At 36.7% G+C, this 20,937-nt stretch overlaps 1 protein-coding gene across 8 annotated transcripts in view; it reads right to left on the reverse strand.

Moving 5' to 3' along the window:
- MAST2 (microtubule associated serine/threonine kinase 2) overlaps nucleotides 1-20,937 on the reverse strand; it is a 198,158-nt gene that overhangs the window by 117,181 nt on the left and 60,040 nt on the right. The window contains exon 1 of one of the 8 annotated variants that reach the window (XM_074876155.1): nucleotides 13,317-13,446. The exons of the other annotated variants lie outside the window; for them this stretch is intronic. Coding sequence (XP_074732256.1) covers nucleotides 13,317-13,364 — 48 coding nt within the window. The 5' untranslated portion in view covers nucleotides 13,365-13,446. Of the gene's footprint in view, nucleotides 1-13,316; nucleotides 13,447-20,937 lie in introns of those variants that run through there. 8 annotated transcript variants of the gene reach the window in all.

The following is a 20,937-nucleotide window of genomic DNA, read 5'->3' on the forward strand; positions in this document are numbered from 1 at the left end:
GCTTTAACAGTAAATACATTTCAGTTAATAAGTTAATATTTCACAGATGATGAAATTCCACTGACACTCATTGACCTGGTACCATGCACTCATGTTTTAATATTTTTCCTTTGCTGACTATGTTTGCTTTAGGGTATACTACCAACCAGCAGGGGATTAATTAAATCTCTTTCTATACATAACCATTTGCATTACAGAAAAGATATAATGAGGGCTGGAATCTCCAGTTCTGATGGAAAATATAACCTGGCCATGCAAGGACAAACTATAATCCATCCATCAGATTAACAGGAAGGAATTTTTCATGGTGATTAAAAAACCACCCCACACTAAGCTTCTCTTTCTCCTATCAGAATCTGTCAAGAAAAATAATTTCCTTCTTTTCACCCTATCATTGTAAATGGTTATTAAAAACAGTACTTCTCAATTTCTCTCTCTAGAAATGATTACATCTGAACTTGCTTCCCAAACTCATCAGCAAAGAATTTTAAACAGCAACACTAAACCCATATCTGTATTGAATGTCAGATTAACCTATGGAATATGATGCGGATATTTTCTATAATTTACTGACTTTTTAGAAACTAAATTCAGGATCATACTGTTAGATCATCTGCTTAGCTACACAGATGCTTAAAATACAGAAAATGAATACCCAAGGTCTTGCCAGTATCATTCAAAATATTGCGAGTTTAATTCCCAGACCCTTCTCCACACTGTACACTGTGTATGCCTGCAATCACACAAAACCTGAATTGCCATGGATAGCATAGTCCCAGCACATCTTCCCATATTCCCAGTACCAGCCAAATTGCCTGGAATTGCCCTTTCCTAAAAAATCTCACCTTCATGATGACAGGGTGCCAGAGCCTTCAGGACAATGTGTATGGCACTGGAATAGTTAACAGTATACCTGGTTCACCCAGTGCTACCCTAAACATACTACAAGTTCAAAGCAAATTAAATGTATTATTTGGATTAGTTCTCTACCTCAACAGAAGTTATGTGTCAGTAAAAATGTCATTTGCAAAGTATATTAACATATAAAACCAAATTAGAAAAAAGCGCTGCTGTTTAACTAACGGGTGACCCTATTTCTCTAAATAATCAGTTTATATCAGTCTTCAAACTCACAGGTCATGAATCAGCCAATGATGCATTTAATGTTTTTAGCATCTTCTGGCCTTTCTCTTCTCTTCAGCTTAGAAATCCCTTACTAGTCAGCAGAAAAAAAAAGCCTTTGGATTTATTTCAAATTACAGTTTCTACAGAAGAAAATAAAGCTAAAAGCCCTTTAAACTTTAAGCAAAATTCTCATAGCAAATTATTTTCCCTCCCCCATCAGCTCTCCTGCCTGGGCAACACAAAGTTCTTCCATTGTAGGCAAAGCTAAGGATCCAGGTCACATCTGTGCATTAACCTGTCAGGAATATATGCCTCCAAAAGTTGCCCACTAATCTTTCATATCACTTAACCTCAGGGCTTTCCATAAGATTAAGGGTATTGGTTACTTGACCTAAAATAATTCCAGAATACATCTCAAAACAGACAAGAATTCCCACTTTCCTCAGAATATTTTCAGTGTCCACTCCCTGAGATAGATACATATATATTTCAGTAAGCTGAAGCGTCTACTCCATATTTCGTACATTACATCATGTTTTCAAGCCCAAAATACACCATTACGCAGAACACCATGGTACCACTCATGGTAACAAACATGACTGAAACCACACATCGGGACTTGGATAGGCAGATGACAATAAAAACGATGCATGCAAACCACATTCCCAAGTGGGTGGAACAGAGAGTTGCCCAACCCCAGGAATAAATCAGCTGCCACAGCTGAGCTACAGATTACGCCAGGAGTAGGCATCTGCAGCCAAGGGCAGGGTAGTACACGCACATCCCTCCCTAGCCAGAGCCATGAATGACTTGCAATTCTCCAAGTCTCATTTCCTCTGCAGGATTCATTCCTATCTCTGTTATTTGGGACTAAGAGCACAGGGTCACTTTAATTTCATGCTATCAGTCAAGCAGCAGACTCTTTCTTTTCACAGTAAAGAAAATAGCTAGTTTCGTATTTGATCCCAAGCTTTTCAGATGAGGTTAAACAGCAAAGGGTTTCTGAAAATTAAAGACAACCTCCGAGACCCCTGGTCACATCAGGAACAGCAGGTACAGTAACTCAGCTGTTCAACCTTAGATGCCAAGCAAACTAATTTACTATCAACTTGATTGTTTTCCTCAAGGCTAAAAAAAAAAAACTGTAGCAGCAGCCCTCTTCAAATACACTTGCCAAACTTATTTTAAAATTATACGTAGCACATAAAATATTATGTTTTGAAGATATAATTTCATTTGCAGGAAAAAGTAAATTTAAAGATTACAGCTTCAATTTTGCAACTCGAGAGTCCTAGATGTGGTGCAGAAGCATAGAAAAAACAGCAGAGCAAAAGAAAAAAGGTGAATTTGCTCTCATAACAGACAATCCATAAATTGCAACAGCAGTAGCTTCAGAAGACTATTATGATAACTTACTCCCTGAAATAAACAGCAACAGCTACCCAAAACGTGCGTGTGGATCAACGAAATAAAGAGTGAGATGCATGGTAGTCCTCTGTAAATAAAAGACGGGTTGTACTTTAAAACCTGAGAGATAACACACTTAAATGCTCCAGATCTTCCTTATAGGCTAATTTGTGCAAAAATGTAATACAATAGGGAGAGGGAATATTGAGAGGAATAAAACGCACGGCTTAGACAGCTCATTAATCTTTCCCATTACTTAATTCTAGTTTTACAAGGCCATGAAGCAGATTACTGGTCCACCCTACGTGTAAAACAGCCTGCCCAGCACTGAACAGGCATCCAGAATAATGGGAGCAACTGTTCAAAAGTCTCTTTCATTTTGCCAGACTATACCAGTTTGAGAAATGTAAGTCAAAAGGTCACGTTCTAAAAATTTCTGGAAAATGCAGAAAAGAGTGTCATCTTGGAGACATACAGGACTGCAGCTGTAATGCTATTGTTAGAAACTGCTCTTAAAATTACTCTGTCTTGACTTGCACCAAAAATTCCTTCAAGACTGGGCATGCAATGATCACAAGGAAACAGTCACAGCTGCTAAAAATGCCAAGAGCATTACAAATAAACAAATCCAGTTTTATTCTCTCCCCTGTTGTCTCGTACTAATATTAATCTATGATTAAGTCAGTTGTCATTTCTATTATACACACATCTAGTCCTTAAAAGGTTGTTTCTAAAAGAATTGACAGCTGACATCAAAGCTACCTGACCACTAATTTTATTTATAAAAATCTTTAAACATCCTTTATTGAATTTAAAATGGAATAATCTAGCCCAGCATAATTTTAGCGAGTTTGGCGACTCTTCTGGTTTATCCTACGTAAAAGTTATATAAAACAGCGTGCATCTCATGAAAACTCCGACAGACCTGCTCACCAGCTCATATCCATTCAGTGCGCTGTTAATACCCACTGTGAACAAAGATCAAAGGTTGTAAAGAAAATTATATTTAAATACATTAGTTGAGAGACCATCTCCAACACTATAGTTGAACCAAGAAAAGGTACATGGTCAGGCTCAATATTAACATCATCAGCAGGCATCTTGCAACAGTCCAAAGGTTTCTGTTTATTCTGTCAGGCTGGTTTCTCACTGACTCCCCAGTTGTAAAGCATCTGGAAGCAGACAGGCAGAAATTAAGCGTTGGTGGTTGCTTTTGAGAGGCACTCTGCATGTCTCCAATTCTTTGCCAACGGTAGGCTAAGACTTTTGACACATCAACAGAAATTTATCTTTACAATTGTGTATTTCTCAACTAATTTAGACACAAAGAAAAATCTGTGTCAGACCAGTCTCTCAGGACAGCTGGATGGCTTGGTAACCCCTGAAATAAGACCAAGATTCCTAGTAAAGCTCTGGGATAAAGTCCTAGAGAAGAGAAACTTTCCAGTTCCTCAAAAAGCCTCAACAATGGAGGTGTCTCCCATCCTCTCCTAAAACTGCAGCAAGTCCATTCCACATAGATATTGTGAAAACACTCTCAGAAATTGAAAGCATAAGCAATCAATTTTAAAGATACTTAGTAATTAGTTCTAAAAGGAATTCCAAGCATATAAAGCTCCCTTCCCTTCATCTAGTTTATGACTGATAGCATCTGTAACCTCACGAGGCATCCATTAAGTTCAGTAGTTAATTACATCTGCTCTGACTGGACATTATTTACAGAACAAGCAGATGTCATTTTTCATTGCTTAGCTAGTCTACATGAGGCACTTCAGCTTACCCCTCTCAAATCACTGCTGCTCAACAGAGGCAGGGAGGAGGGACAGGCAAAGCATGCTCTGATGATTTTTTGCAAAGGAAGAGTTAAAGGTCGTCATCTACTTAATGAAGAAATCCACACGTTGAGCACCATTGGAATAAGCAGATGCCAGCCAGTATTTACATCTTTGTAAGCAGACAACAGAATTTTAATTCCTTTTTGCACTCAAAAGTGAAAGTTCTCTGACACCGCTTATATCTGCTGGGCTCCAAACTGCAGCCAAACTGAAACATAAATCCTTGACAGAAGTGATGAAAGAAAGGGCTCTGTTGCTTCATTCCCAGATAATAAATATTTTTAACAGCAAAAGCAAATAGCCACAGAAGTTTTACATTTGTATTATGTGTATAGGAAGACATTCATCCCCTGGAAATACAAGGTGGTTACGCACTTAGTGTGACTCATTTCAGAATTGTATCACAAAGTATTTCTACAACTACCTTTTAGTTCTGGAAACCAACATTTTCAGTGAAAAACAAACATTAAATTGAAACGTTCTCCTATCATCTCTTTCACACGTACTTTCAAACATACTTAATTTTTTTAGGAATATTTTAATTAACCATGAAGACAAAAATTGCAATTCAATGGTCCTCTCAATTTTGGTGAGGTAGAACTGTAATAACCACCAACCTTACCCCAATTTTAAAATTATAATCTGGGACTATCTTAATTTCAAGGGAACAACACTGACAATCACATTCACATGTGACAATGCTCTGAAGTAGAATATAAAATGGTAAACTGCAAAGTGGTACTAGGCCAAACCCAGGACTAATTTACAGATCAAAATGAGTGTGGCGAGAGGTTTATACTGGTGTATGCAAGACAATCTTCAGGCTTACAGGAGGCAGAATGTACCTCAGGAAAGCAACATCTATTGCTTTCAAAATGAAAGACAGCAGAGCTGGGAACCATAGGCACTGACTGACCTCATCCCTGGGCATATTTTTAAATAACCACATCCAGTCCTGTCCTTCAGGTCTAACATACATTGTGCAAATGTCAAGTGAACTAAGGTTTTTGGATCACTAAGATTTCTCATATGAAAAAGCATGTGATACATCTAAACATCTTTCACAGATTTATTTCTGAACACCCTTACATTTAATACAGTTGGATAATTCAGACTTTCTTGGTGCCAAGAGATCTGTTTCAGAGTAAAGGAAAATTCATCCCCAATTAAAGTACTGGTAAAATACAGGCACTCACTCCCAAAGCACAGATTTGAAAAACTGCAGACTGTGCCTAATGACTTTCAGTTCTGATGGGCGATTAGTGTGCTCTGTAATGGACTGGCAGAAACAGCTGATTCTATTACAAGGACATGTTCTGGCTAGGATTTTCTTTCTGTTGCATTTAAATTATAAATATGAACTCTCTTGAAAATATATGAAGACAAAAGACATTAATCAATCTCCAAAACTTCTGTCTTCTGTCCTTTACCGTACTTCAAATTAGAACAAACACTGACTTCATCACCAGGAAAAGCCTCTCAGGTACTCAGGACTGTCTGTACCATCATTATTCTTCCATACTATCAAGCACCCAGATATCTTCATCCTCTACACCTTTTGGAAAAAACTGCAAGTTTTGTTTCATTCAGGTGTTAGCTTCAAAGGCAGGTTTTAAGGTATATTCCAGTTTGAACTTATGGGTACAGAAGAAATTTCTGAGGTCTTTGCAAGATTTGCAAATTCATCAAAAATTGTCATTGAACAGTCCTCTTCTCCACAGAGGATCTGGGAAGGAGCTCCTCCTGAACCTGACAGATCTCACAACAGCTAGTCTAATCAATGTCCTTGTTCACACTTTCAGGTTCAATTCAATATATGGTTAAAGCATTCGGCTCATGGTAGCTTCTGGGGAGCCAGAAAGTCTTTAATACATTAACTCAACATCTTTCATGTACTATAGAAGAACCAGAATACCAGACTCAAAGTCCATGCTTCTCTCATACACATTTCATACAATCTAAAAAAAGTTACACATACTGGAAAGAAAAAGTAGCATGTAAAGTATAAACCATAACAGGCAAATTTTTAGTACATCAAAACAATTAAGTATGAAAGTGGTGCAAGCACCCAAAAAACAGCTGTATACCTGTGCACAAGCTTTCTGTTGTTTTTCAAGTTTTGTTGCAAATTTCTTTTGCCTATCCCACTCCACTAACAATCAGCCCCAATTCAATAGCTTTTCTCAGAGCAGAAGTTACAATTTTGATGTATGTTAGAAGACATTTTATACAAAGGATTTTTGTTGTAATGTTAAAATGCTTAATTTTTATGATGCCCGCTAATGAGAAAAAAATTCCTACAAGACTTTCCACAGAACGCTTTGTATTTCTGTTTGAGAAGGACCAAACTACAAAGATAAAAAGATAGAAGATTAGTGACCCTCTGTGAAGAAATAACCTAAGTAACTTGCAAAGAAAGACTCAAGATCTAACTTGCCAATAGCAACCTTCTACCTATATGCTCTTTGGTATGATACATTGTCTCCTCCATCAAGAAAATCCTTGATTTATTTCCTTTAGATGTTTAACTCATTAATCCATATTTAGACATTAATGTTTTCTCTCAGCCATTCCTACCACAAGCTGTACTGGTGCTCACAAAATTCTCACAAGAGAAGTGCAGCTTCAGCAGCCAGAACCAAGGATTATTCAAAGAATTAAAGGGATCCTGTAAAATCATTCATTCCATACACAAAAACTGAATTAAGTTCATCCATTCTCCTCTAAATTTAAATTGTCATAACTGGTATTTTTCCTTTCAATATACTGTTTAGAAAGTGATAAACTAGTTCCAACATATTCTGACTGCAACAAACAGGTTCAAAGCTCTTTTAACATCTTTACACTTTTTCATTTCTCTCAAAGGACAGCAAAGAAAAGATAGTGATTCCTATTTAAATCCTGTTCTGGGGGCTAAAACATTACACCAAATTCACCACCGCATTTTAAGCATTTCAGTTTACTTAAGCAGAAAGATATGCCTTCAGAGAGAAACTTTGGGGATTTAAGGGTTTATTTCTAATACAGACTTTGTACATGTTGAATTCAGAATTTTAACATGGGAAAGCAAAACCAGTATCTAGTCCAGAAATTACAGATGACTGGCTACAGGGGGACTTCAGTAACACACGTAAATCTAAAGTAACCCCAGTGCAGCTTCTGGGGTTACTGCAGATTTACATATATGCTAAGTGATATCTTAGACTTGTCTCACTTACATGATGAAAAAAAGGCACAGGTAACACACTTGGGGTTTTTTTCCACTGTTATTAATTCCCCACTACCTTCTTAAATAATTAATTAGACTATGATTTTTTTCTGCCTATCATTTTTTTTTATAGCAGTATTTATCTCTGAAATAAATTAAAACATCAGCTTGACTGATCTTATTTAAGATCTTATCTATTTCTCTTACCTAACAAAAATACTGAGATGGCTCACAGAGACAAGAACTATCAGAGGTTTGGCAAAAAACCTACGTATCTTCAGAGAAAAAAGTAGTTATTCAGATGTAGCAAATCCACTGTCTTTCTAGGAGATAAGCCCCTGGGAAAGTGCATTGCTTTGTTCAAGTGGTGTTGGAATATTTTTCAGCTGGAGGTAAAGCAACTCAAATCATACTCCTTACTCCACCTGAAGCTGTAAGAAGCTAGCTAGCATTTATGCCTAGTCTGCTTAAATTGCAATCTACAACTTGCTTAAAAAAATAAAATCAATAGACATTATGCCTACTTATTTAAAAATCAATAGACATTATAGATTAATAAAATATTCTTTTCATTTTCCCAATAATTCTAATTGAATATTTATAAGCCTCTCTATCCAAGTTTAACTTTAAATGTAGATGTACACAGAACATTTAAATGTGTACTGATTCTAGGAAGCAGAATCTGTACTGTAAAACAAACTAGAAAGAATTATTTGCAAAATAACTACTGAAGAGTACTAAACCTTCTTTTCAATCTTAGTACTTCAGGTTTCGCTAATTTCACTATACTTAAATAGCATTCCACTGCCTGTTCAGTCCTAGAGAGATAATGAACAAGATATAAAACTGATAAAGTAAATGACTGACAAAAAGATAGAATTTTCAAAACAATATAGGGACCTCACTGCACAAATTTCCATTGATTTCAATGGAAAAAGTCAGAAGTTACATTCATTGTGCTGTCCGAAAATCTCCATCTCTGGTATCCTTCATACCTAACAGGCTTTTAGCTTCATAGATTTAAGTATTCCTATCGAGGTAAAGAAGCCTCTGGAGCCTGAGAAATGCAGGGAGCAAAAAAGGGCTCAAAAAGCCAACAGGCAAATAAACAATAAAATAGCAAGACCCAGGAAAGCAAAATGAGTCTGCCTACAATGCCAGTTACTTGCCATGTGCAGTACCAAGCAACAGAGCAAAGCAGAACTTATAAGTGCTTCCACATTGATTCTGGAAGCCTGGAACAAAAAACAGAAGTATATTTGGCATCAAACAACCACCCTCTGCAAGAGGCATCCCACCCACCTACCCACAGGGGGATAACCTACGGGATAGTGTTGTCAGTATCTACTTTTCAGGAATGATGGATTAAGATACATGGGCAGGGAAGTGGCTCTGTACATTAAGTTTACCAGGATAAAAATATTACAGGAAAAAAAAGCATCATGGTATCTCTTTGGGCAAGAATCTCATCTTGTAATAACAAAAAATGCAGTTCCAGGACTGTGCTACCAGCTCTCAGATCAGGACAACGACAACAATCAGGAAACATTAAATAAGGTTAGGGAAGCTGCAAAGTTAGGACAAGTCATAAGAGTGAAAATTTCAGTTGTCCACATGGACTGGGCCAGTGCCTCATTAGGATAAGCAACAGAGAGTGTAGTTTAAACATAATAAAATAATTGCTTCCTGGAAGACCAGTCTGAACTCCAAGAAGACATGTTATTTTGGATTTGTCTCCAGTCTTCCACATTCTTTTTAATTTTTAGTGGCCATTGCATGATTCTGTCTTGACTGAGGTGCAGCATTCCTCCTGGGCAGACGTCTTCAATCCCAACAGGTTGATCAGCTCCCATTACACTTAATCCCTTTTTTTTACGCCATTATGACATCCACACATGGGGGCTGCTAATCTCTTGTCTACCAATTCCCACACATGGAGCTGGCAGGTATTACAGAGACTGTTATCGCAGAAATCTTGTATTTCAGTGTCCCACTTGGCACCCTGAAGTTAGCTTCAAGAACATCCTACATCAGAAATCCATTTAACTGCATTTACTAATAGATTCTCCCACTATCACAACCAGCTTCCCCTTATCCTTAGGGATCACCTTTGCTGCTGGAGCCTCCTCAGTCCAGACAGATACAGTGACATCGCCTAGAAGGTGGGTCTTGTCCAAAAGATTGGGCCCGTGCTTCCCAGCAGGTTCTTTTTCTGAAATGCATATCCTCAGCAGCAGCACAGAGGCTGCCACAGTTAAAATTGGAGTACCCTATTTTGTCTCTGTAGGTCTCATCTGTGAACCTCTCTAGTAAGTTGGTCCACTTCAGCTACTTTCAGCTTAAAAGAGCAAACCTATTCTCTTAGTGCTGGGAGCTCCTTGAATCGCATGCACCCCAACTACATAATCACATATTTTGCATTCTCAGCAATACTGAAGAACCCTTCACTTAAACACTAGATTTTTACTTGTATCTTGTGTTTAAAATGTGTTAGGTATTGGAAGCTATTATTACTTAAGCTTCTCTTTTAAATAAGTGATTAAGATTGCTCCTTTCCCACCCTATTCCACTTTTCTTAAGGAAGGTGAGATATTATCCAAAAGTATGTTCGGTTTGTTGTTCTGTTGGGTCTGTGATTTTGATTTTTTTTAAATGCTGACGTGAGGCATTCTCTCTCTTCACTGATGGCTGGCTGATGACAGCCAACCTTTTTGTTGTCTCACTGTACAAATTAGAAAATTCTGTTACTTGCACTCCTGCATCTCTGAATAGGCTAAGCATTCTCAGTATCCCATATGTTCAGACAGAAAGTTGGGTAATGTTTTAAGCATGTGAAACATCTTACATACAGAAGTAAAAAAGAAAACACAAATATCAGAAGTAAATTATTTTCTTGCAGCAAAATGTTAGATAAGAGGCCTCAAGGCTTTCCATTAATTCCAGCATACAGTACATTAGTACATACTGCAGAAGACCAAACATGCAGATTATCTGTAAATCCCTAGCAGTGTGAGGAATTTATTAGGTGAGTAGTCAACACAATGCCAGAATTGATATATACACAAGTAACTACTCATATACCCACATAAGGCCAAACTAGCACTGATTTTGAAAAAGACAGGAGAGAAACTGTGAACAGTTCACTGAAGACAATGTACAGCTGGAGTTTGGAAAAAAAGCAAGCAAGCTGTTAGCGTCAAGAACAGGATGGAACATAACATGGAAATTATTATAATGCCATTAGCTCAATCAGAAACACATCAGCAGCTATGTCTGGTTCTGGTCATGTCATTCACAAAGACAAATTCCAGGCTCCTAGCCAAGACAGCTAGCTACTATTCTTAAAATTAATTTTCTTATTTAATATATACTTGAGCCTGAAACTAGGTAAAAAACAAAACCTCCAAGTACCAACTTCAAGGAACAAGTTTTCAGAACAGAGGAAATAACTTGTCCTTCTAGCCAAAAGAAGAGACGTAGCTTCAAAGGTCTGCAGTGTGACAGCACAGGCCTTGAGCAGTGCCTTCCATGATGAACTCAGCACAGAAGCGTCTCTAGTTCATCTAAAAGAAATTAATATTGAAATGCTGGCAGCCATCATTCCCGCAAAAGTAGTCTTTGGCCACAGCGAGGACAGTCTCTTGGATTCACTGAGTAAAATCAAATGAGAATTCCCATGGAAGGAAAGCTACTCAGAACAAAGGACAATGCTGGCACAAGAAATAATGCATACAAATGGGTGCATGTACATGTGCTGGAAATGGAAATTAAAAGTTTCTAATTTTCAGAGGACCACACTTCTGAAACAGTAGCAATACAGATTATGAAGTACTTACATTCTCTGTGGTCCTAAAGATACAATTGGACAGTGTATACATATATTATTCCATATAGACACACTCAATTTCTATGAATACACACACATACAAAAAAATTTTATTTTATTGGGATAAATGGAAAACTCACACATTTTCATTTGTACATATGCAAACTTAAAAAAAAAAAAAAAAAACAACCAGAAGAGCAAATTTTGTTCCAATGCACTGATGCAGCACAGATTGCAGTATTATTTATAACACCTTTTACAACCAACTTCTTTCTCTGGAAAACAAAAGGCTTAAAAGCCACAGGTTTCTGGAATACATTTTCTAGATGTGCAATTTATGGAGGCATTCAAGAATTGCTTACAATATATATAGCAGGCAAACTGTGAAAGCTTAGCATAAGAGGAATTTTCCTAATCTGCTTAAGAACAGGATTTTTTTTAGTGACAACATGGCTGCTGCTATATGCCTGTGTTTCTCTGCACTAAGCCTGTTTGCTTTTTGTTTTCTGTTTAGTTTGATTCTCTGGGGGGGATTAATTGGTTTTTGCTTTTTTGCCTTCATGGTAGGATCGCTTTACTATCTGATTTTACGGCTGCCATTGCCATTTTCTGTGGGGGCACTTTTTCGTTTGTTTTGTGGCTCATCTTCAGTGGATCCTCTCTAGTTACATACAAGCTTTTTGGCTTTTCCCTCCACTCTGTTAGTACACTGTGCTACAAGTGACTTTATGAGAGATTAGCTGCAAGACTATCAGCCCCAATTCTCAGCAAGTGAAGACTACAGAAGGATCTATCTGCTGCTGATACGCTGAGGTCACAGCTGAAATACTTCTTAAGCCACAAATGTATTGTTTGGGATGGATGGAGCTAAATCACCACATCTTTTCACAAAAGGATGCACTCCAGGAGTAGGAATCAAACTGCTCAAGAAGACACTGCGAACCAGCATTTCTTCCAGGAGAAGAAAGAGCTACCAAGAATCCAAAGGTTTTCTCATTTGACTCCCATTCCACCAGCAACTATCATGTGCTGTTATTTCTGGTTTTTTCATCTCTAAACAACAAGGCTTTAACCACTGAAAAAGAATTAGCACCTTCAGGTTAATCAGTGAGAATATTTAATTTTGATTGGATTTTTAAATTTCATATAACACATACTGATATGGACTTTGGAGATATACCAGTTGATTAATCCCCACCATTAACGCTGAAATAAAAGGAAAGTGACAGGTCTCTCCTGATCAGTTTCTGGAGATGAAGATGCAAGCTTTATAAAGTGAGAAAGGATTATTTCAGATCTTCTAACACTGATTGCTGGCAGTGTTGTTAATGCATTAGCAGCTAGTATTACTTGTAGAAATTAAAATTCTATGTACTTTTGAGAAAGTTCTACTTTGTCCACCACTGGGGGACAAAGGGAGTCCATCTGGCTATTCTTTAAGCATTAGCTTGTTATTATGTCTTGTACATCAGAAGGTAATCTCCCATGTCCAAAAACCAATTTCTTGTAAAACTATGTCAACTGGTTGGCAGGTTGTCCCACTTTTGCCTTCTGAAATGTTTTTGTCTGTTGAAAGTTCAAATTGTGTTTAGCAAGTGTTCTTATTCAATATTTTTCTGTCCATGGAGTTCTAATCTCTTTCCGGCAAGCAGGAGTTACTCCTGTAATCCCAGTGGCAATATTGGCTGCCCTTACAAATTGCAGTGAAGTTTTTCCCATTGTTTTGAGACTGTCTTTGAGGAACAGCACAAATTATCTTATTTCTCAGTTAATTTTCAAACTGCCTGCAAAGCAGGCTGTAGTCAAACTACTGAGAGTAATCAGGTAAGGACAGGACACAAAGCTGCCACATCTCAGGCCAGATGCAGTAGCTAGCCACATGCACAGCTACAAGTCCATGACAAGCCTTACTTACATTATCTTCATTAACTTTCTTAACACTCGCCTGCTCTGGTGAATTCATCTGATGTTGAAAGCTGACTTCTGTTTCTATTTGTTCTGAGGTTGGAATTCCATCAAATTTGCAGCTATGTCTTTAATCGTCCAGACCAAAATAGTATAGATGAATTTTTACCTGGATCAAAAATAGGAGACCTTATTCACATTACTAATGTTAGCACTTTTCTTCTAATGTTAGTATTAATGTTTGTATTTTTTTGTTGAGCTAATACTGTACATTGTCCCCTTATGATAGTTCTACTTTGAATATAGTAAATCCTGTGGCATTAGGTGTATTGTATGATAAATGTTCTATTTCTTACTTGGTTCTCATATTCTTACTTTAAAATTTTCATGAGCTGATCTCCATGTTATGATTTTATATTTCCACAAGACTACTCATATAGCTATTACACGAGTTCTTTAAGGAATTATGATTCACATTCGGATATCTCTTACACTATTTAACATGTCAAAATAAATAGTAGAAAAATCCTTTTTAATGCAAAAGAATATCTGCATGGATATTGCACAAATCTCTATCAACTGAAATACTATTTGAAGATTTCTATTCCAAAGCAATTACCACTCCTGAAGAATAAAGCAGCTGATGAAACAGGGGGCAAAAAAGATCAGTACTTAATCCATTATCACATCCCAGTAATGCTAATCTAGGTGTAAGATTAATTTGGACTTCAAACATGTAAGATTTGCTTCCAGAAATGTTCAAAAGACAGTATATCCATATGATCAGATTCCACATTTACTGCAACCTTTCATTTGAAACCAGCTTTTTTAGTTTACAATTTATCTCAGAAGTTTAGTAAATGATAATATAAATAGATGGTGTATGGAAGCATTTACAAGACCCAAACACAGATTTAAATATGGAAAACAAAATTTAACCATTAACTAGATCATCTTCTCTGACAGGGCAATTAAAACACAAGGAACATATTTCCAAAGCAATCCCTTCAACATTTCTCTCATATAAACTTATAAAATTATTTGGATGTAGCATTTTGTTTGTTTCCATCTATGATTCTTCTATTCTTTTTAATTTTATGCTTTTCCCCAATAACTTGACAGCTACTGGATAATTCAATTCTAAAAACATTTTGTTTAGGCTGCCTGATCTTAGCAGTTGAGTGTATTATTTCTAAAGTCATTTTTTCCAAACACAACAATTCAATAACCTATCCACTTATTTCACAGTGGTATGGTGAATAAGCCCTAAGTATCTTACTACTGTTAAATCTGAAGTTAACTGGTTTCAAATTTGTTAGTTTTTCATTTTGGTTTCACTGGCTTTGATTTCTGCTCAATTTACAAAGGCGAGCACTGCTCAGCAGATTCTGACAGATACTTTTCTTAATGTGGGATTTCGAACTGCCCAGTTTACTTACCACTGACCCAAGAACTCATTTCAGTGTAAAAAGAATTAACATTGTGTTTAAGATTCAGATGTGAAGGTACTGCAAGACTCTGGTTTTCTATGTCCTTTTGGGTTCTTACAGTTTCTACAGCCTACCTCATGGCTTTCAGTATTCATCTTCCTCCCTGCTTAATTTTCTGTCACTTAACAGAGCTCTCATATCACCTACAAGTACTGAAACGTATGTTCAAACATACACCTATTTTTTAATGCTACGTATATTAGAATATTGAAGTCTTGGTTAATATACTGTTTTAGACTCACATATGCCAAAATCTAGGTCAAAATCTTTTGCTAATGTTTTGCTTGAGTTTGGTTTACCTTCTGCTAGCAAAAACAGAAAATAATTTTTAAACTTCCAGCACAAGGCGGGGGGGGGGTGGGGGTGGGGGGTGGGGTGGGGTGGTGCACATCTTTTTGTTCCTAGTTGTTCTTGGTTTAACATTTCAACATTCATTATTCTCATCTTACCTCATTTTTAATTAAAACAGATACCCTCTGAATCCGATTTAAAATTTTAACCTTTAAAAACTAATATGTTCAAATGCTATGAATGTTTATCTCTACCTTATTGCTCTCTCAGCTGTATTTTATGATCTTTTAGAGTTACTTTCACTCCCTTATCTACATTTTCCAAGTACAAGTCTTTAAGACACCCTCCATTTGGAAAAATCTTTACTCCAAGGAATCTTTTGCTACAACTTAAAAATATATTTACAGATATTTTTATACTTTGTCTGCATAATTTTTCATTTTGTGTTTCAATGTGGTTTTCCAGCTGCTATGAAGCATTTTAGGACTACGCAAATTAGCAACAACACAAAATACCTAACAGAAGATTCAGAGGGGGGAAAAAGAGGAATAATTATTTAACAGTAAAGTGAATGTTATTTCAAACACATAAAAAAAAAATCTTGTCCAAACATATCTGTTTGCATGGTTGAAAGACTGAGAGAAACAGCAAGAAAATTTTGAGACACATTAAGTAAAAGCCTATAGAATCGCTCAAACTGTTCCAAAATATTGTGCTTAAAACAAATTTCTAGCCATAATACCAAGTATCAAACACTGTTACACTAATAAAAGGGGTTTATTCTATTTTTTGCTTTTTTAAAATTGACACACATCCAGGGCTAAGAGTGGCAGACAATGTGGGACATGGCTGACACTTAGGAAAGAATCGCCACTCATTTCAAAAGTTGTACAGAAGGTTTTTTTCCCCTCTATTTGTGTAGCATAATACAGTCCCCAAACCTGTTTATTACGCAATCATTAAATAGGAATTTCATTTTTTTGAGAGTTCAATTGAACTGACTCGGCATCTCAAACTGTTTGAGCGCTTGCAGCTTACAGATACAATTTGGGTCACCCACCCTAACAACAACTTGTTCCACTCAAGAAGACTAAATTTATGCCAGTTATTGGTTCACGAAAACAAGCAGCATTCATTTCTTCCTTTTTATAAAATAAACAAAAGCCAAATCAACCAATTCCATAAAAGCACTCAGCAAAGACCCAAAAGCCCAGCCCATGTACAAAGGTAGCCTATTTTTATTTTTACAGCTAAATATCTTGCTGGTTTGTTGGGTTTTTTTTTTTTCTTTTCAGGAGAGCAGGGGGGCTCTTGAAATACCAAAAGGAATTATTTTAATGCTTTCTCAAATCTGCCTCCTAGGAGTTTAGAGGCACTAATTCTTCACCAGGAATACTTGGGGAGAAACTGAGTTGGCTAGCTGGGAAAAAAAATTGCAACCATTCCATTTAAAACATCACTTCTCTCAAGTGGTCAGGTTTCATTTGCACAATGCACCCTGCTGCCATTAATTTAGCTCTAATCAAGCTCACTTCCTGAAAGAAAAGTAGAGAATATTGAAATGATTGTTGTTAAACTCCAAAGTTTTCAGAAAACAGAAAGAACAAGTATGAAGCCTCTTTTCAAGTCCCATTATACAACATGCACAGTTCTGCAATCCTGTTTGACTTCACCCGCGGAACAGAATCACAGAATCATCTAGGTTAGAAAGGACCTTGAAGATCATCTAGTCCAACCGTTAGCCTGGCACTGACAGATCCCAACTACACCAGATCCCCAAGCGCCATGTCAACCCGCCTCTTGAACACCTCCAGGGATGGGGACTCCACCACCTCCCTGGGCAGCCCATTCCAACGGCCAACAACCCCTTCTGTAAAGAAATACTTCCTAATACCCAGTCTAAACCTTCCCTGGCGCAGCTTGAGGCCGTTCCCTCTTGTCCTATCACTTATTACTTGGTTAAAGAGGCTCATCCCCAGCTCTCTGCAACCTCCTTTCAGGTAGTCAAACAACTAGGAAATGCACACCTTGGCTTAAGGATAAATGAGGAATAACAAAGGGAGGCAAAGCCCTCTTGTGAGAAGGCTTTAATTTGCCTACAATGGGGAATTTTTGTAAATTCAAAAATAAAATAAAAACAAGTAGTCGTTTCTTGAAATACTCACTTTCACCTGATACTAGTGACCAGCACATAAACAGACCCAAGAAACCAGAGTTTTCAAAAACTAGACTGCTTTGTTTAAAATATCAGTATCTATATTAAAGGTATTTAAATTCATTTTACTTCAGGAAGAAACCAGGTCACCTGGAGATTAAGGAATAAATGAATGAAAGGCATACATCAACCTCTTAAAGAATAAGAAAACACAAGTTGTTTCTGGTTGAAAAGTGAAGTTAGTAAAACTGTTTGTTAGCATTATATTGTCTGCCAAAAAAAACCACAAGCAAGGAATGGAAATCACTTCATCCAGTAATTTACTTAGTAAAGACCAAGAGAACTACTGCCTCTCAGAAGTCAAAACCAGAAAGAAGTTACATGCCATGCAGTAACTGGACTAACCTCCTCTGAAGTCATTGCAACTTTACCTCAAATGCTATTTCTTTTAAATTTTTTTAAACAGAAGAAAATATGGTTATCTTATGGTACACAAACACTACACAAAAAGATGGAAGTTATTTGTGCAAGTAATATAAGGCAAGTTCTACCTCAAACCCCTCTCATTCCACTACCTTCAATTTTATGCAAGTTACGAGAGGGTTATGAGAGGGCTAGCTTTCAAGAAATTGTTCTTTTTAAAAAGTGCAAGTACATGGAAAATTGGCAGTTCCCAGCAACTGCACATGAAGTACCTCTCAGCTCCCCATTTAGACATGTAAATGGATTTTTTACATGGCTACAATTGCCTCCCCATAGTTATCAAAACAAAGGAATTTTCTTACAGTACCATTTTTAGGTAACTCGTTTCACCAAGATTGCTGCAATCCATACAACCAGGCAAGGTAGAAGCTTTTTCTCTTGATTCATGGTAAATCAATATTATGTTTCCAGCACCACACAACTAAACTACATCTCTTGCGTCTGCTGCTGAAAGCTATATGTAAGGGCATGGTTTTTCTTTAGTATTTCATTTTTATCAGTCCCAATGGTACTACATTGCATTCTATGTTACATTATGCCTTAACAAAAATTATTTTACTACATCACTCCATCATCTGTCTAAACTTAATCAAGCACAACATTGCTTTCTGAAAGTCTACAGTAGTCTCATGTCCCTGAGGGGCTTTCTTCATGGTAGCCACTTTGGAAGAAAAATATCAGTTCAGCACTGTCAAGCTATCAAAATTTACAAGCAGGCAGTCACCAGCACACAGCAAAACTGTCCCCAATCATACAGTTAAAAAGTCTTTAATATTTTCCCATTTCAATACAACAAGTTTTGGGTGCTATTTCATAAATAAATGTTTTAAGACACACAGTGCAACAGAACTGCCAGGTTTAAGTTTGGCCCACAGAGTTTTAAGGTAAGACCTGCCAAAACAGTCAACAAGCTAAAAAGGGAAGCTGCACGACATTCACATTTAAGAAAGGAAGAGAAGATAAAAGCTAGAAAAACAAATAGTAAATGACTGGAGACCATTAGAGAGAATAAACTGTCAGCCCACAGCCTTTGTAATCCTCCTGTCAACCTGAAATGTAAAATCACTCATGTCCCTGTTTAAGTCACTTCCAATCTTTTTCTTGCCTTTACCTCACCACAATCCATTCCTCTGGCCTTTAAATTTATCCTCATTGTCTAAGTTTTTTAGGATTCTAATCCCCTCCCAACAGGCACACAATAATTAGCCCCCACAGGGGGATCTCTTTTCTAGTTGGTACACATTCTTCCACCTTGGCCAAATTGTTCACTACAATTATGAAAAATAAAGCTAAACTACACACATTTTTACAGAGAAGGAGATCACTACATATACCTCAAGACAAAAAGCCACATAATATTAGAAACACTTTATAATAGTCTGAGGGCCACAGATTTGCTGGGAAGGAGACGACCATGGGCTTAGCTTGTTCTATTTCAAACCAGTGTAGCCTAGAGTCATTACCAGCATGTAGAAGCCACAGCTCACAGAACAAATGGAGCAGAAAGGACCTTATTCACGGACTACACTAACCTACCCCAATGACATCTGATATCATTTCATTTTTTTGGCTGCCAATACAAGTGACATTTATTAGCCTATGCTGATATAAAACAAGTGATAAATGTCAAAGTCAATTAATATTTTCACATTTTGATGAAAGTAATTTAAAAGTAATTACATCAGGTTACAGTTGTTTAAGCTATGCCATACAATAGGTAATAAGTTTAGTCATCCTTATTGCAAACATTATTTTATCACACTAATATCCAAGAGAATTTTGGAAAGAAAAACCTTCGGCTACAAAAGCGTGTGTTGTGCTTAAATCAGATTTGTTTTAAGGAGCATCGCCATTAGCATTGCCATTAGCAAAATACATTTGACCAAAGACAGGTAAAAACAAAGTTGAACCACTTTCCACCCAGAGAATTACTTGTTTGTATTCATAGACAAAGTGCTGCTAACTTCAAAGCCCCAATTTCAATGATACATACCTCGTCTCCAAAGAGAAACAATACAAAACCATAAATGCAGTAGTTTATTTAAGAAAGAAGAAATTCATTAAAAGGACAGCAACTACTATGTCAGGATATCCTGCATAGAAAGAAGAAGAATTAAATGCTTTGTTCGCTATATTATGAAAAGCCTGCAGTAGAACACTTCGCCCAAATGCCCACAGCAGACAACATGTCAGAATGCATGGAAAAATGGACCTTATTATCTTCAGACATATCAATAAAATTGTTATGGAGGAATAGTTAAGGACAGTGAGGTTGAATGTTAGAATAAAGACTATCAAAATCTGAAACAACTTAATACTTCTTACTGGATGTCATTCTTGGTCCTTAAAAAGAGAAACTTCAACATTTAATCATATAGAAGCATTTATGTAAAATGCCATGTATTATCTAGTTATGCTACAGTATACAATAATTGAATTCAAACTGAAATTAGCTTTCTAGTATGAAATAAATAAAACTGGATTCGTAATAAATTTTCCAAACAGAGATAATGATTTCAAAGCTCATAAGCCAAGTTTAAGGAACTCTGCACTACATTATTTACAGTATAAATACAATATTTTCACAGAAGTGAAAATGCATATTTCTAAAGCATACCTGGCTACATTAAACCTAGTCCAATAAATCATTTCCATGCCACTTGAATTTCCTGTATTTTTAGGTGGCTTACATTTTGTTTAGCAGTTTCTTTCAAATGTGCCACTCACTGATAGCCAGGCCAGAAGTTACACTACTTAACCTGCATGATAATTAAGAAAAACCTTTAACAGTAGAAACACAAACATTCAGCAAAATTTTAATAAGTCCACCAATGCCAACCCCATTTCTTCCATTTCTGCAAGAGCATATACACTTTAAGCAATCTGTTCCTGTAACGAAAAAGGTCGCTAAAGTATATTGACAGATTTGAAAATTCAGAATATATCCACACAGTTGAACACAAGCTACAGGGAATACTTGAACTGTCTTGGATGCTAAGAGAAAAATAGTTACACTTGCACACTGCTCTGGTGGGCAAAAAGACTTTACTGCTCATGTAGTTGCTGAATAATCCAGGTACCTGCATCTCACTCTTGTGTCAGGTATGCCTATCAAAAGAGCCTAGGGTATGCAACTCTTAAAAATAAGTCCCATTTTAAAAATTAATATGATATACTTCAGAGAATAACACAAAAACACAACAGACATTTTG

This window comes from Strix uralensis, chromosome 8 (assembly GCF_047716275.1).
Source record: "Strix uralensis isolate ZFMK-TIS-50842 chromosome 8, bStrUra1, whole genome shotgun sequence".
Lineage (NCBI taxonomy): Eukaryota > Metazoa > Chordata > Aves > Strigiformes > Strigidae > Strix > Strix uralensis.